A 13,864-nucleotide genomic window follows, 5' to 3' on the forward strand; every position below is an offset into this window, starting at 1 on the left:
GCACATTTTGTCAGGTTGTAAAGTTAATCTGTCACAAGGCCGGTATACGTGTCAACATAACCAAGTATTAAGAAACTTAGTGGCAGGTATTGAAGATAAACGAAGGCAGGTGAATTTAGGAGGGTCCAAGGTGAAGAGAGTGGCAATTCAGTTTGTTCTAGAGGGGGAGAAAGTTAATAAGACAATAAGGAGGCAAGGCAGCTTAGAGGATACTTGTGATTAGGAGATGCAGTTAGATTTAGGAGGAAAGCTTGTTGTTCCCCAGGAAATATCCTCTACAAGTCTAGGCCTGATATAGTCTTGTTGTCTTGGAGTGGAATGAGAGTCTATTTCATAGAGATGATTGTTCCTTGGGAGACATTAGTGGCAGAAGCATATGAAAGGAAAAAGCTTAGGTATGTGGAGCTGGGGGCAGAAGCAGAGCAGCGAGGATGGAAAGTTAGGGTCTATCCATTGGAAGTAGGATGTAGATGATCTGTTGCAAGGTCTGTTGTCTCATTGTTGAGGGAGTTGGGTGTAAGTGGACAGAGTGTGAGGAAAATAGTGAAGGAAGTGTCAGATGAGGCAGTAAAGCCCAGTCAGTGGATTTGGATCAGAAGAAGCAATAGTAGCTGGGGGCCCAGCAGGGGGAGCACTTAGGGTAAACACACTCTTGGCAGAAGCAAGGAAGAAATCCAGGATATATTTAAGTTGATGTTGTGGACCATGTGCCTTTTAAAACCAGGTGGCCATTTTAGATTAGTTGGCCTGTATGGCCTTGTTTTTACTGGCATCTTTAGTGACTGTAGGACTGTTTAGGTGAGTTTGTCTGCTGAATCTGCTTGTGTGTCTTGTCCTGCCTCCACCTCTTGCACCCTCTATACTTTCATTAACCCCTACCTGAACCAGGGTTTGAATCCCATTCCTACTTATCTTTGCCTCTTCTATTTCTACCCCCTACCTGAACCAGGGTTTGAATCCCATTCCTACTTATCTATACCTCTTCTATTTCTACCCCCTACCTGAACCAGGGTTTGAATCCCATTCCTACTTATCTTTGCCTCTTCTATTTCTACCCCCTACCTGAACCAGGGTTTGAATCCCATTCCTACTTATCTATACCTCTTCTATTTCTACCCCCTACCTGAACCAGGGTTTGAATCCCATTCCTACTTATCTATACCTCTTCTATTTCTACCCCCTACCTGAACCAGGGTTTGAATCCCATTCCTACTTATCTATACCTCTTCTATTTCTACCCCCTACCTGAACCAGGGTTTGAATCCCATTCCTACTTATCTATACCTCTTCTATTTCTACCCCCTACCTGAACCAGGGTTTGAATCCCATTCCTACTTATCTATACCTCTCCTATTTCTACCCCCTACCTGAACCAGGGTTTGAATCCCATTCCTACTTATCTATACCTCTTCTATTTCTACCCCCTACCTGAACCAGGGTTTGAATCCCATTCCTACTTATCTATACCTCTTCTATTTCTACCCCCTACCTGAACCAGGGTTTGAATCCCATTCCTACTTATCTATACCTCTTATATTTCTACCCCCTACCCAAACCAGGGTTTGAATCCCATTCCTACTTATCTATACCTCTTCTATTTCTACCCCCTATCTGAACCAGGGTAGGGGGTAGAAACACAATAAACTGTGTGTATAAAGGAAACAACAACAACAAACAGCTTAACTTGCTTCTTCAACCTGGAAGAATCTGTTGATCTGACTGTCTATCCTCTACTTTTCTGCTTCTATCATAATTGTGCTAGTCAGTTTCTATATTTGGTCTAATGGTAGTTTTATTTTGAAAGGGGGCGGAAGTTTGTTTTGTTGATTCTGTATTGGATTTCCTGTGCTTGTGCAATCTGCTCTGTCAAGCTTGACGTGGTTCAGCAACGACTCCGTCAAAAATAGTGCAATGTAAAGGTACCGAGAGCCGCTGCTGAGACGTTATGCGGCACGCCTGGTGGGTGCGCTCTCAGTCACTAGAGTGGTAGCGATTAGCAACGGTGACCGCCGCGCAGCTGTTACGTTCCCGGTGAAAATCCTGGGTTAGACAAATGCCATACTCCTTCCATTTCTTGATGATGGATTTAACTGAACTCTGTGGGAAGTACAGTAGGTTGGCAATGTTTTTGTAGGCATCTCCTGACTTTTCAATTACCTTTTCTCTGAGTTGCCTTGAGTGTTATTTTGTCTTCATGTTGCACTTGCAGCAGGAATATGGACCTCCCAGACACAGATGTTTTTATTTTACAACCACTTGACACACATCATCTGCACTCGGGTGATATCCATTTCACTTATTGTGACTCTGCTGGACCTCCATTGAATTACGTCAGTCATTTTAACGGTGGTGAAATGCAGAAAAGACACAAAAGGAATTGAGTTATTGTGTGAATAAAAATGTTTGGTTTCTGCATAATAAGTGGGGCAGAGGTGTAAAGAAGACATCAACATTGTCACAGCACTGTATAGATCCAGCATAGCAGCTGTGCAACATGTGCAATGTCATGTAAGGCAGTTAAGTTCAAACCTACAATATTCTTTCCTTCTTTATCTATTTTCTTTTCAGCAAAACAGGAAATTGGTGCGGCAATTCATTGAAATAAATGTAAATATGGTATGTAAGGCAAAAACAGAGTTTGTCCAATTCTAAGCAGCTTTAAAGTGAATCTCTGGTCTGAGCTCCTTTATTCTCCAACACAGCCTGAACCCTCTGAGACAAGCTTTCTGTCATTTCTTTAAGGAGTCTCCAGGAATAGTTCTCCAGGCTTCTTTGGATATTGACTTTTTCGTGATCACACTTCAAGGTCAGGTTCTCTGCTAGAGGCCTCTACACAGCTTCTTAGGTGTTCCCAGATCTACTCTTTTCTGAACAGACCTCTCTGATGTTGTTCCTGGGATCTGTTGGAGCAGCTCCCCTTGCTGGATATCAAGGCCCAGAGTGCTCAGATTACCACTGACATCGCTGTTGCCTCAGCATTTCACATATTAGCATTTTCACATTTCTACTTGTATTTGATATTTTTTAAACTTCTTGTGTTAATTTTTCTGGACACTAGTTCTGCATAAATTCACTGCATAATGTCTGTTAGGGAAACAGAAGAGGAGGCTTTGGTTACAGAAATGGAGTGCTGGAAAGACCAATTTATTCACGTACAGTGGCATTGTTAGTGTCCACAACCTCTCTGTACACTGATCTTCCTGATCTCCAACTGAGAAATTGCCGCCCATGCTAGTTAAATCTCTCCTCTATTTTTTTTCTAGTCACAATATAAATTGCAGAATAACAGTAGCAGAGCAATGAGCATCTACACAGGTGGCTGTTCAGCACTTTAAGTCAACCTTGGTCATGTTCTGTGGGGGTTTTGGAGAAAACTGATTCACACAGAAATAGGGCTTCTTATTTTCTAAGATTCACAATTGATTCACAATTGGCCAAAGTATTTTTAACTTGGATTATGATTATTTTTCAGAGTTAGTGAGGAACCACCGGGATGCAAGTGAGACCTGAAATACATTTGCTGTTAACTACACCTACACATATTTATCATGGTTACCTCGCATTCATTTGGTGTTCATTTCGGTTGTGCACGTCCTCAGAAATTAACATTATGTGTACGCAAGCTGCAATATGTAGTTGGATGGTTGGGTGTGTGTATTAGTTTCTTGTGCTGTGCTTGATTTAGGGGCCTCAAAATGCTAACCTCTTCCATTCACCCCATATTTACCGTTTATCAGAGTGCTTCTGCTTAATCCCTGTAAATCTGTCTGAGTCTGAGTGATCAGGTGTGTCCCTTTGTGGAATCCTCCAGTAACACACTTACTTCACAGGGATGTATGTGAGCAGTTACCGTGAGAACGGAGACAGTTACAGACAACTGTATTATCAGCCTTTGAGACCAAACTTTCCTCTTAGAATTGGTAGGGTCATTTACATGTAGCAGCGAGAAATTCAGCAGGAAAGCCATCCAGCCAAAGTTCATTGTCCTCATTCCTTTACTTTAGAATAATGAAAAGGCCTTTTCACACAGTCGCATAATCTGTTTCAAGGTGGGGCAGATATGTCTTCATTGTGCAGTGTGTCCTGTGTGAATGTACAGAAGCGGAATGAGGGGATTGAAATAGCTGAGGCAGAGCAACAGTTTAAGAACAATATTTTTGTTTTTTTACACAGATAGGGTGAAACCACTGATGAATAAGAACCTTTATCTGGCAGGCAGCAACTCAACACTGCAGCGCAATACTGAACTTTTGAGTAAAATTTAGTTGAGTACATAAGTTAGACCATCAATGTCATTACTTCAGAAAAATCTATCATCTTCACACCAAATGAATTGCTAATGAATCCCAGTTATTTCTAAGATGGGTAAGATTTGTGCTGGTACAGCACCAGTGTGCACACGCTCAACTTTCAACTGTCTACACTGCTGTTTTAAATTAAATGTCAGAGTTTATAAGGCTTGATTTATTGCCCTTTTATTATGATTGAATTTTTATTTCATCGTTTTATATTTCCACTCTTGAGGCAACTTACTGTTATGATGATGAACAGATCTTGTTTAGTGGACAACTAAAGGCAAATGACGAAAAACGTGACGCTTAGTCTGAAGTTTTCCCTCTTTTACAGGATGAAAGTTACAGGTGATTGTTTTGGTGAAAACACTAAACAGGCCCATAGTTGTCCAATTATCTTGTTTGTGCTTTTCCACTGTTATTAATTATGTCATTACATAAGAAAAGGTTATGTTATGCAGATGGACTGACAATGGTAACATAGTCAGTAAACAGCACATTTCATGCAAACAATTTCAGAGATTTTGATTCGTTGTTAACAAAAGCTACCCCTGCATTACCCTAACCCATTCCTACACACAGACGCGATGGGGAGATGTATACAATGCTAGCTAAAAAAAACACTGCACCTGAAGCAATATCAAGAGGGCACCTGTGTGGAATATAAAGATGAAGCATGCCCATGAAAACACTTATATAACATATGAGCTTGTCACTTATTTGAAATTAAATGCCCCGGTTTATGGAAAAAATAGGTAGCAAGCTGTGCTCAGATCAGTAATCATGAAGGAATACTGGGACTTGAGGCCATTCAACAGTGACTTCACTGTCTCCCAGCCACAACATGTAGGTGGCAAATGCTGAAATGCATCAGCTCCGTCAGTAAGAGGTAGACGTAGAACTGAGGTTAGGTAGCTGACTTGAAAAAAAAGCATATGTTATAATTCTAGTAAGATATTGTACAGAGAGATTATGCTGAAAGAGCCAGTGTTTATGGAGCTTTCAAAATCGACTGAATGGCAATTTGCTGTGTGAAGAATACTGCCTGAATTGCTGTATGAATGAGATGTTCAGCAGTTAACAACGTGTTGTGGGTCTTGTATTTCAGGATGCTGTCTTCAACCCCATAGAGTAGACACATGAAAAGCGGGATTCTTCTGGGACCTGTTCATGGCCGCTACAAAGACTCAGCAAGGAATGGTGTTCCTGAAGGAAGGGGCAACGGCCCCTGCAGCAGCACCTGCAGCTGATCACCCCCCTGGATACTTTGTGCCTCTCAGACCAGGACAGGGAAGTGAAAGTGAGACTGATCAAAGCTCTTGGGTGTCCAGTGAGGAAGCAGTACACAATATGTACCCAGCTAAGGAGTCCAGCATCAGGACAGGAGGACTGAAGCGTCCCACCAATTTGAACACTCATTCAGACAACCTGTCACCAGACATCACCCGTAAAGGTGTTAGAGTGACACTAGACAACAACAGCATGTGGAAAGAGTTTTTTAGCTGCAAAACAGAAATGATTCTGACTAAAGAAGGCAGCAGGATGTTCCCTTACTGCCGTTTCCGCATCTCTGGTTTGCAGCCAGCTACAAAGTATTGTTTAATCATGGACGTTCAGCCCTTAGACCTCACTCAGTACAAGTGGACCGGTGAGAGCTGGCAAGTTTCCAGAAAGGCAGAATGTCATATAAAGAGTCAACCCTTTGCTCACCCAGAGTCCCCAGCAACTGGTCAACACTGGATGCAGAATCCAGTGTCCTTTTACAGACTGAAGCTCACAAACAACATCTCAGACCAAGATGGGAACATCATCTTACATCCCATGCACCGCTACTTACCGCGACTGCATTTGGTGCAGACTGACAAAGCAGTTGAAGACCTAGCACTAAATGACCCCAGTGTTCTCACGTTTTGTTTCCCCCAGACTGAGTTTTTGGCAGTCACTGCTTACCAAAACCCACAGTTTGCTCAGCTGAAAGTCAATTACAACCCATTTGCAAAAGGACTGAGAGAGGATGGGTCTAATTCATGGTCCCTAAAGCTGAAAGCCGCTTCAACCAAACAGTTGAACAAAGATGAGGGTAGAAGAATCACTGAGCAGCATCCCGTTAGGAAAAACTTGAAATCTTTGCTTGCAAGCCATAAACCTAGAAGCTCAAAAGCAGGGGACTCAAAGTGTGCAGTGCCAAAGGACCTCCAAAATAATTCCACAGTTAACAACAATCAGTCGGCTGCCAAGAATCCCGGGGAAAGTCTACGGTAAGAATTCCAAATTGTCAAAATGTCCTACCAAATGTGAGGTTTTAAACAGGATAAAACATGTTTCCCTAAAGACTTCTTTCAGGTATTATATCTTCAAAGAATTGATAGATTTGTTTAGCTCTTTGTATCCACCACTGTCCGAAGCCCTGCAATGATCAGGCCAGTGTATCATTTTTCTGCAAAATCAACTAAAAACCCAGACATAATTTTACAGTTGGGCCTCTCACTGTTGACCAACAGCTAACATTCCCTCCACATGTCTTTATTTGCATAAACATTTAACCAAGTCTGGACCTGCATGTTGGTCCATTGATCAAAGAATATCTTATGTGGCTTCATGTTGTGTTACAATCCCAATTACGAAAAATCACGTAAAAAGGTTGTTTGCTGTTATATTTGAGATCTTCATAGTGCTCATGTCGATGATCTCAGAAACCCAGAAAGTCTCTAACCCTTCAGAATCCCCCGAGCAAGGACTTGGACAGGTTAAACTATCTGCTGATATTGTCCCGTGTTAATTGATTTAGTGAGACCTGTCAAGTCTGAAAAGAATAGACTAAACTGCTTTATTCCACTGAATCTAAAGCTCTTATATATGAACAGGGTGAAATGCCAAGTACCATACACCTGGGGTATCTGGGAATTTCCAAGGAACGAACTTAAAGGTTCCTCAAACGCATTATTTCTCGTAAAAGCTCCTTTTACAACAACTGCTCACACCTGCTAATTTCTGGCTTTTCACTGCTATGGGAAAAGGTTTAATAGGCATTCAGGAGTAGTGGCTATCTTGCTGTCCAAATGACCTCCATGCCTTGTTGGAAGGGAATGGTCTATATGGTAAATGTTCAACACTTATATATTGCCTTTTTACCCATGTCTAGGTTCTACAAGAACTTTACATGCATTTATTGTTAACTCATTCACATAGATACTCGTACAGGTCTTCTTATAATGCATATGTACCCTGTATACAGTATGTAGAGCTTTATCTCTGTACTCGCACACCAGTGAAGATATTGGGGGCAGCATGGTGTTCAGTGTCTTGTTAAAAGACATATGGATGCATTTAGAATGACCTGTCGACCCTTCCCTAATAGAAAAGGAACACCCCACCCTACCAATCTAAGTGCAAAACAGAGGGGTGGGGCCAAATTGGGGAATTGGGATTGGTACTTGGTCATCAGTTTTGCAGTGACCAGTGACGATTCACTGTAGCTGCTGTGTAGCTCCACTGTAGCTGCTGTGTAGCTCCACTGTAGCTGCTGTGTAGCTCCACTGTAGCTGCTGTGTAGCTCCACTGTAGCTGTTGTGTAGCTCCACTGTAGGTGCTGTGTAGCTCCACTGCAGGTGCTGTGTAGCTCCACTGTAGCTGCTGTGTAGCTCCACTGTAGCTGCTGTGTAGCTCCACTGTAGCTGCTGTGTAGCTCCGCTGTAGCTGCTGTGTAGCTTCACTGTAGCTGCTGTGTAGCTCCACTGTAGCTGCTGTGTAGCTTCACTGTAGGTGCTGTGTAGCTCCACTGTAGCTGCTGTGTAGCTTCACTGTAGGTGCTGTGTAGCTTCGCTGTAGCTGCTGTGTAGCTTCACTGTAGGTGCTGTGTAGCTTCGCTGTAGCTGCTGTGTAGCTCCGCTGTAGGTGCTGTGTAGCTCCGCTGTAGCTGCTGTGTAGCTCCACTGTAGCTGCTGTGTAGCTCCGCTGTAGCTGCTGTGTAGCTCCGCTGTAGGTGCTGTGTAGCTCCACTGTAGCTGCTGTGTAGCTTCACTGTAGGTGCTGTGTAGCTCCGCTGTAGCTGCTGTGTAGCTCCACTGTAGCTGCTGTGTAGCTCCGCTGTAGCTGCTGTGTAGCTTCACTGTAGGTGCTGTGTAGCTCCACTGTAGCTGCTGTGTAGCTTCGGTGTAGCTGCTGTGTAGCTTCACTGTAGGTGCTGTGTAGCTCCACTGTAGCTGCTGTGTAGCTCCACTGTAGCTGCTGTGTAGCTCCACTGTAGCTGCTGTGTAGCTCCACTGTAGCTGCTGTGTAGCTCCACTGTAGCTGCTGTGTAGCTCCACTGCAGGTGCTGTGTAGCTCCACTGCAGGTGCTGTGTTTGTTAGTTTTTCTTCTGCAGGTTTTGAGAAATGAGTGCTGGAAAATGCTGGAAAAACATTTTCTCGACCATCAACAGCATTCATGTTCATTTTTGGGTGGAACTGTGGAGCTGTTTTGTTCTTGGAAGGTTAAGCAGCTCCTGCAGTGGAAACTTCCGTTTCAACACCAGTCATCTGTAGACCAAATCGCTCATATATATATATATATATCCCTAATTAAAGCAGTCTTCTTTTGTGTATGTATTCTTGTGTATATGAGCCTGCTTCTTAGAACTACTTCAGACGATGCACATATGCAAATCGCAGTCAGCTTGTTTTCAGTGGGAATTGCACTCCTTACCCAGATGCATTGGTGTTGTATTTGGTTCCCTTGGGAGTAGTAAATAAATTTTAAGAGCTGGGTTCTTTTTGTGTGGTGTTTGCATGTTCTTCCCGTGTATGTTTGGGTTCTCTCTGGGCACTCCGGCTTCCTCCCACCATCCAAAACATGCATATCAGGTTAACTGGTGACTCTAAATTGACCCTAGGAGTGAGTGTGGATGGTTGTGTGTCTCTGTGATGGACTGGCCACCTGTCCAGGTGTACCCTGCCTTTCGCCCAATGACAGCTGGGATAGGCTCCAGCCCCTCTGCAATTCTGAATTGGATTAAGCGGGTATAGAAGATGGATGCATGGATGAAATGTACCTGTCCTGTGCAAAGTCTGGACTCTGTGCAGGGATTTAAAATCCATATGCCTTTTTCGTTCTTTTTCTTTCCAGCTCCAGTGTGTAAATGATACCCTAAAAGGACACTGTCATTAATGGGATATTTTTGTTTGGTTTCCTTCAGCAGCAATTCACGTCCAGCTCAGAAGTTATTTTCTGAACTGATCCGTGAGGCTCACGTTTCATTGCAGAGGTGCAGTGTGGAGCAGCTCGGTATCAATCACAGCACCTCTCTCAGAGGAGCACAAACTAACACTAGGACTACAACTACAACTGAAGACAAAGAGGAGAATGTTGTTAAGAAGGACATATCTGTAGAAGCACCAATGAGGAAAAGGGAAGCTGTTGAAATGAAAAAGAAAATGAAAGATGACAGATACCATTTGAATTCACCCAAAGCCAACATCAAGACAGATTTCACTGCAGCTTCGTCAAAGCCTCATAACTCTTTTGAGCTCTCAGACAACCAGTGTCATTCGGATTCTCCATCAGATGCTGGAAAGCAGCATAAACGTCCAGCTCGTCTGCCTCTGCCGGCACTTGCTCTTTTTTTAAAACGGCATTCAGTAAAATCTAAAAAGACCGAGAGCAAACCGGACCCTCCAACGCCAGCACCTCCATCTGAAGCTATCTCTGACTCCAGAAGTTCTGCTGCCACTTCTGATAAAACCTTTGTAGCCAAACGCATCATCCAGGACTGCAGACTTGCCCATACAGATCTTCATCCAAATGGAATGGTTTTAAATGTTGCTGAACGAACAGATGACACAACTCAGCCGCCCTCTAGTCCATCGTGTCTCGGTACTGTCGCTGGTACAGATTCAGTGGGACCAGAAACTGATGATCCCTTTGTCTCCACTCCTGAAAGCTCAGGCTTGGAGCCAACAGTCCCAGATGGTGCACCAGTGTTACCCAACTCGGATCGTCCATTTTGCACCTTCGGGACATCTACATCCACCCTCTCAACATGCGCTACCTCAAATGCATCCTCTAATCTGTCCCCTCTCCTCAACACAGTGTTGCTTGACGCAAATTCACCAGAAACACCAACTGAATCTTCGGCACTACCTTCAGACTCCGGCACCCTGAGGACTGAGTCTTCACTTCCTGACCCAGAGTGTTCCTCCTTTGACTTTGAACCGTTGTCACCTGCAAGCTCTCCAGAACCTTTACCTCCCCTGCCAGCCTCATTGGCTCTAGAACTTGACACCTCTGCTTTGGAAGCAACTTCTTCAGTAGGACCACCTGAAGACCTGCTGCTCAACAAAAACTCATCTGTATTTCAATGGCACACAGTATTACCTCCATCTGAGTCTGACAGAGACTCTTCTTTCACAGCATTTCAACCCACACCTGAAGCTCCTCCTTTATTATCCGTTACACCACCTTTGTTGCCTTGCCAGTCTGAACCACAAAGCCTTAACACTTCTACATCCATGCCCCACGGGGATCCCACTGTATCATTTCAAGAAAGCGAGCAGTTGCTGCCTTTTTCCGCAGAGCTGTCCCCCCTCGCCCTTCAGCTGACATTGTCTCCCACCTTCTCTTCATTAGGTGAAGATGAACTGTCTCCCACGCCATCCCTCTCTGACTTTGTACACTTTTTCTCCACTGATGTTGAGACTGGGATGGGGGGGGCATTTTCGAACACGATGGCTGCTCCCTGCCCAGCTCCATCTATGGCAGAAGCACCTCAGCCTTCACCGCAGGTGTTGCCAGACTCTGCCAGCAAGCCCTGCAAGCGCAAGAAGACAAAGCTTTCCAGGTTTGGTATGGATCAGAAGATGGACGACTACAGAAGTATACAGCCTAACTTGGAGGAAGTGGATGAGCAATTATTTATCTCGTTCACATCTAAGGTAAAACTGAATTAAATTTATTATCAAAAGATTTCTCTAGTCTAATGGAAGGACTATAACTCCTAAAAGTCTTTTATTGTGCTCTGCTGCAAACCACAAGATATTTAGATTGCTTTGGGTGTAATGAGCATTTATAAACCGGAAGGACAAAAAGGGTTGAATGAGGCTGTGTGCTTTAGATTATTGCCTTCCCATTTTGAAATTTGTTTTTCATTCCACAAAACAATGAAATATTACCCACCCGTGTTTTCAGTAATTATTTCATACATTTGTAATTTATTTGGAAGCAAATCTCTTGACTTTGCTTTACCCTGACTTCAGTGTCAGTACTGGAAGCAAAGTATAGGCGTGAGGAAACCTAGGTGTAGGTATGCTGCGTGTTGCATGTCTGGATGTCAAAAATGGGATTTAAAACAAAAAAAAGAAAGATTTTATACCTTTTGTGGCTTGGTAATTTATTTTAATAGTGTAAACCATGTAGTCAGAGGATAATAACCAGCTTCATGTTTCAGGAGGCTCTCAAGATGCACATTACAGACTCCTCTGAGGGGCTGGTCCAAGAGACTGAAACAACACCTGAAAGTCAGCAAACGACTGAAGAGCAAGAGAACAGCAACCGTGGTAACATGATGCATGATGTTTAAGTGTCTGAATCATAGAGATTAGAGTAAAAGTCATCGAAAATGTTCTCTGCTTGGATGCGATACTACTGGATTCCAGGTTGCTGTAGTCTGGCCCCATGTGTTTTTTGGTTTTGAGTTGCAGTGAACCGTGCTAAAGGTCTGACAGATCGGACAGTAAATGAGAGACATTGTCAATGTTCTTTCTTTCTAATGCTTAATGGACAAAATGAGGAATGCAACTCTAAGATAAACCTGTTTAACTTAAAGCAGAGAGTCTGGAGGAGACTGTTGCTGCCTTGGAGAATACCCTGCTAAGGGACTTGAAGCTGATGAAATACAGGCAGGTCATCCACCCTGTGCTGCAGGAAGGTACACATCACCTGTTTCCAAGAATGCAGCTCAAAGCTAACAGGTACTTGAAGTTCACACCAAGCTAACTTTCCTTCCTTGTGTTGGGTGTTCTCTGTGAGCTCAGTTGGTCTTAAGATGACCCTGCTGGATCCAGCTCTGTCCATCGACCTGCAGTACCTGGGAGTCCATCTTCCCATCCCCCCTCCTGGAGTTGGTGTGGAGCCGCTGGCTCGGACTTTGCCGTCACCTCCGGGGAATGCCTTGGGTAACTTTCAGCAGTTTAACAGCTGAGTACAGCTGTAATCCAACTATGTCCAACTTGTTTCATGTCCAGAGAGACATAGATTCACCTCAAAATATATCCTGAGTCAGGCATCAGTTTTACTGAGTCTGTACATAGGAAAATGATCAAGGAAATTATCAATTCATCTGTCGAGTGTCAGAAAAACAATTTAAAATCTTTTTTTCCTTCATTATCAGGTGTTTCCTCTGCGTTCGTGTCACGAACTGGAAAAACTACAGACGTGACACAGATTAAAGGCTGGAGAGAGAAGTTCACTCTGTCAGAGGCTGTGCCCACACCTGCATCCTGCAGACCTGAAGGTGCTTTATAATGTTTCCTCATTGATCTATTTTCACGTTTTCATGTCTCATGATGACACTCACAACACTGTAGTGTGTGGTGGTGTAGTGTTAATTGTTGTCAGACATCACAAAGCTTCATCCAGTCACACGGGATCCTGGATCAGGTCTCAGGACAGTAGTTGAAGCTTCACATACCCTAACAGTTTTGCATTGCATCCTGCAGGTGGTCCTAGTTCAGACCCCCAAAAGAAGAACCTGTCGGCTTTCTGCAGCGACATGCTGGATGAGTATCTAGAGAATGAGGGGAAACTGATTGATGAGCGAGCTGCCAGCTTCTCCCAGCCGACTTTTGAGACTCCAGTCTATGAGCTCCCTGTGAAAAGCACCAGCTATGTCTGGACTCCCGACAACATCCTGAAGAAACAGACTGCGGACCCGCCTGCTTCAGATCTCATATCAGGATTCATCCCCCCATCTAAAAGACCACGGCTCAAAGAGACCAAAATGTGCAGGAGGGCAGAGAAAAAACACAAAGCTCGTAAACAGAACAAACCCAGACCAGAAGTGGATTCAGACACAGCAGCTGCTACTGTGTCTGAATCCAGTCCAACTGTACCTAAGCAGTCCTCTCTGCAGACCACTGTGGTCCCCCATCGGACCATACAACCTTCAGTCCAACCCACCTTTAAAAAGAAGAAGAAACTCAAACCCAGGACCTTGTCCCAGACTCTCAGCTCTCCCAGGCTGATGTTGGACGACCTGGCTCCCCTGGAGTCAGACTCCGAGCTGGGTCAGACCTCTGGTCAGGATGCCTGCAAGAGGGCAGGCAGGCCGACGATGACCCGGGGCCTGCTGAGACAGAGGGCCCTCGAGGATGGCGTGGTGTGGGAGGGCAGATGCCGGACCAGCATCACGGAGGAGAGGGCCACTGTTGCCTTGACATCTCTCTTCACTTTGACGGTGAGAGTCCACATCTGACACGATTTATTTTAAGTACATCTTCTCCACCATGACTGTTGTTTATCAGATGAAAAGCTGGTCCTACCATAAAAATCTCTACCAAACCAAACAAGCACCAATCTGTCGGATAGAAAATATTAATCT

At 44.1% G+C, this 13,864-nt stretch overlaps 1 protein-coding gene across 7 annotated transcripts in view; it reads left to right on the forward strand.

The window, feature by feature from the left end:
* mgaa (MAX dimerization protein MGA a) overlaps nt 1-13,864 on the forward strand; it is a 41,872-nt gene that overhangs the window by 7,998 nt on the left and 20,010 nt on the right. For 5 of the 7 annotated variants that reach the window (XM_072365290.1, XM_072365291.1, XM_072365285.1 and 2 more), the window contains exons 2-8: nt 5,401-6,550; nt 9,467-11,201; nt 11,714-11,822; nt 12,092-12,193; nt 12,300-12,440; nt 12,656-12,778; nt 12,984-13,720. In XM_072365290.1, coding sequence (XP_072221391.1) covers nt 5,463-6,550; nt 9,467-11,201; nt 11,714-11,822; nt 12,092-12,193; nt 12,300-12,440; nt 12,656-12,778; nt 12,984-13,720 — 4,035 coding nt within the window. In that variant the 5' untranslated portion in view covers nt 5,401-5,462. The remainder of the gene's footprint in view (nt 1-5,400; nt 6,551-9,466; nt 11,202-11,713; nt 11,823-12,091; nt 12,194-12,299; nt 12,441-12,655; nt 12,779-12,983; nt 13,721-13,864) is intronic. The other 2 variants (XM_072365289.1, XM_072365287.1) reach the window with 2 other exon arrangements.

This window comes from Leuresthes tenuis, unplaced genomic scaffold (genome assembly GCF_036924035.1).
Source record: "Leuresthes tenuis unplaced genomic scaffold, fLeuTen1.0.hap1 SCAF_15, whole genome shotgun sequence".
Taxonomy (NCBI): domain Eukaryota; kingdom Metazoa; phylum Chordata; class Actinopteri; order Atheriniformes; family Atherinopsidae; genus Leuresthes; species Leuresthes tenuis.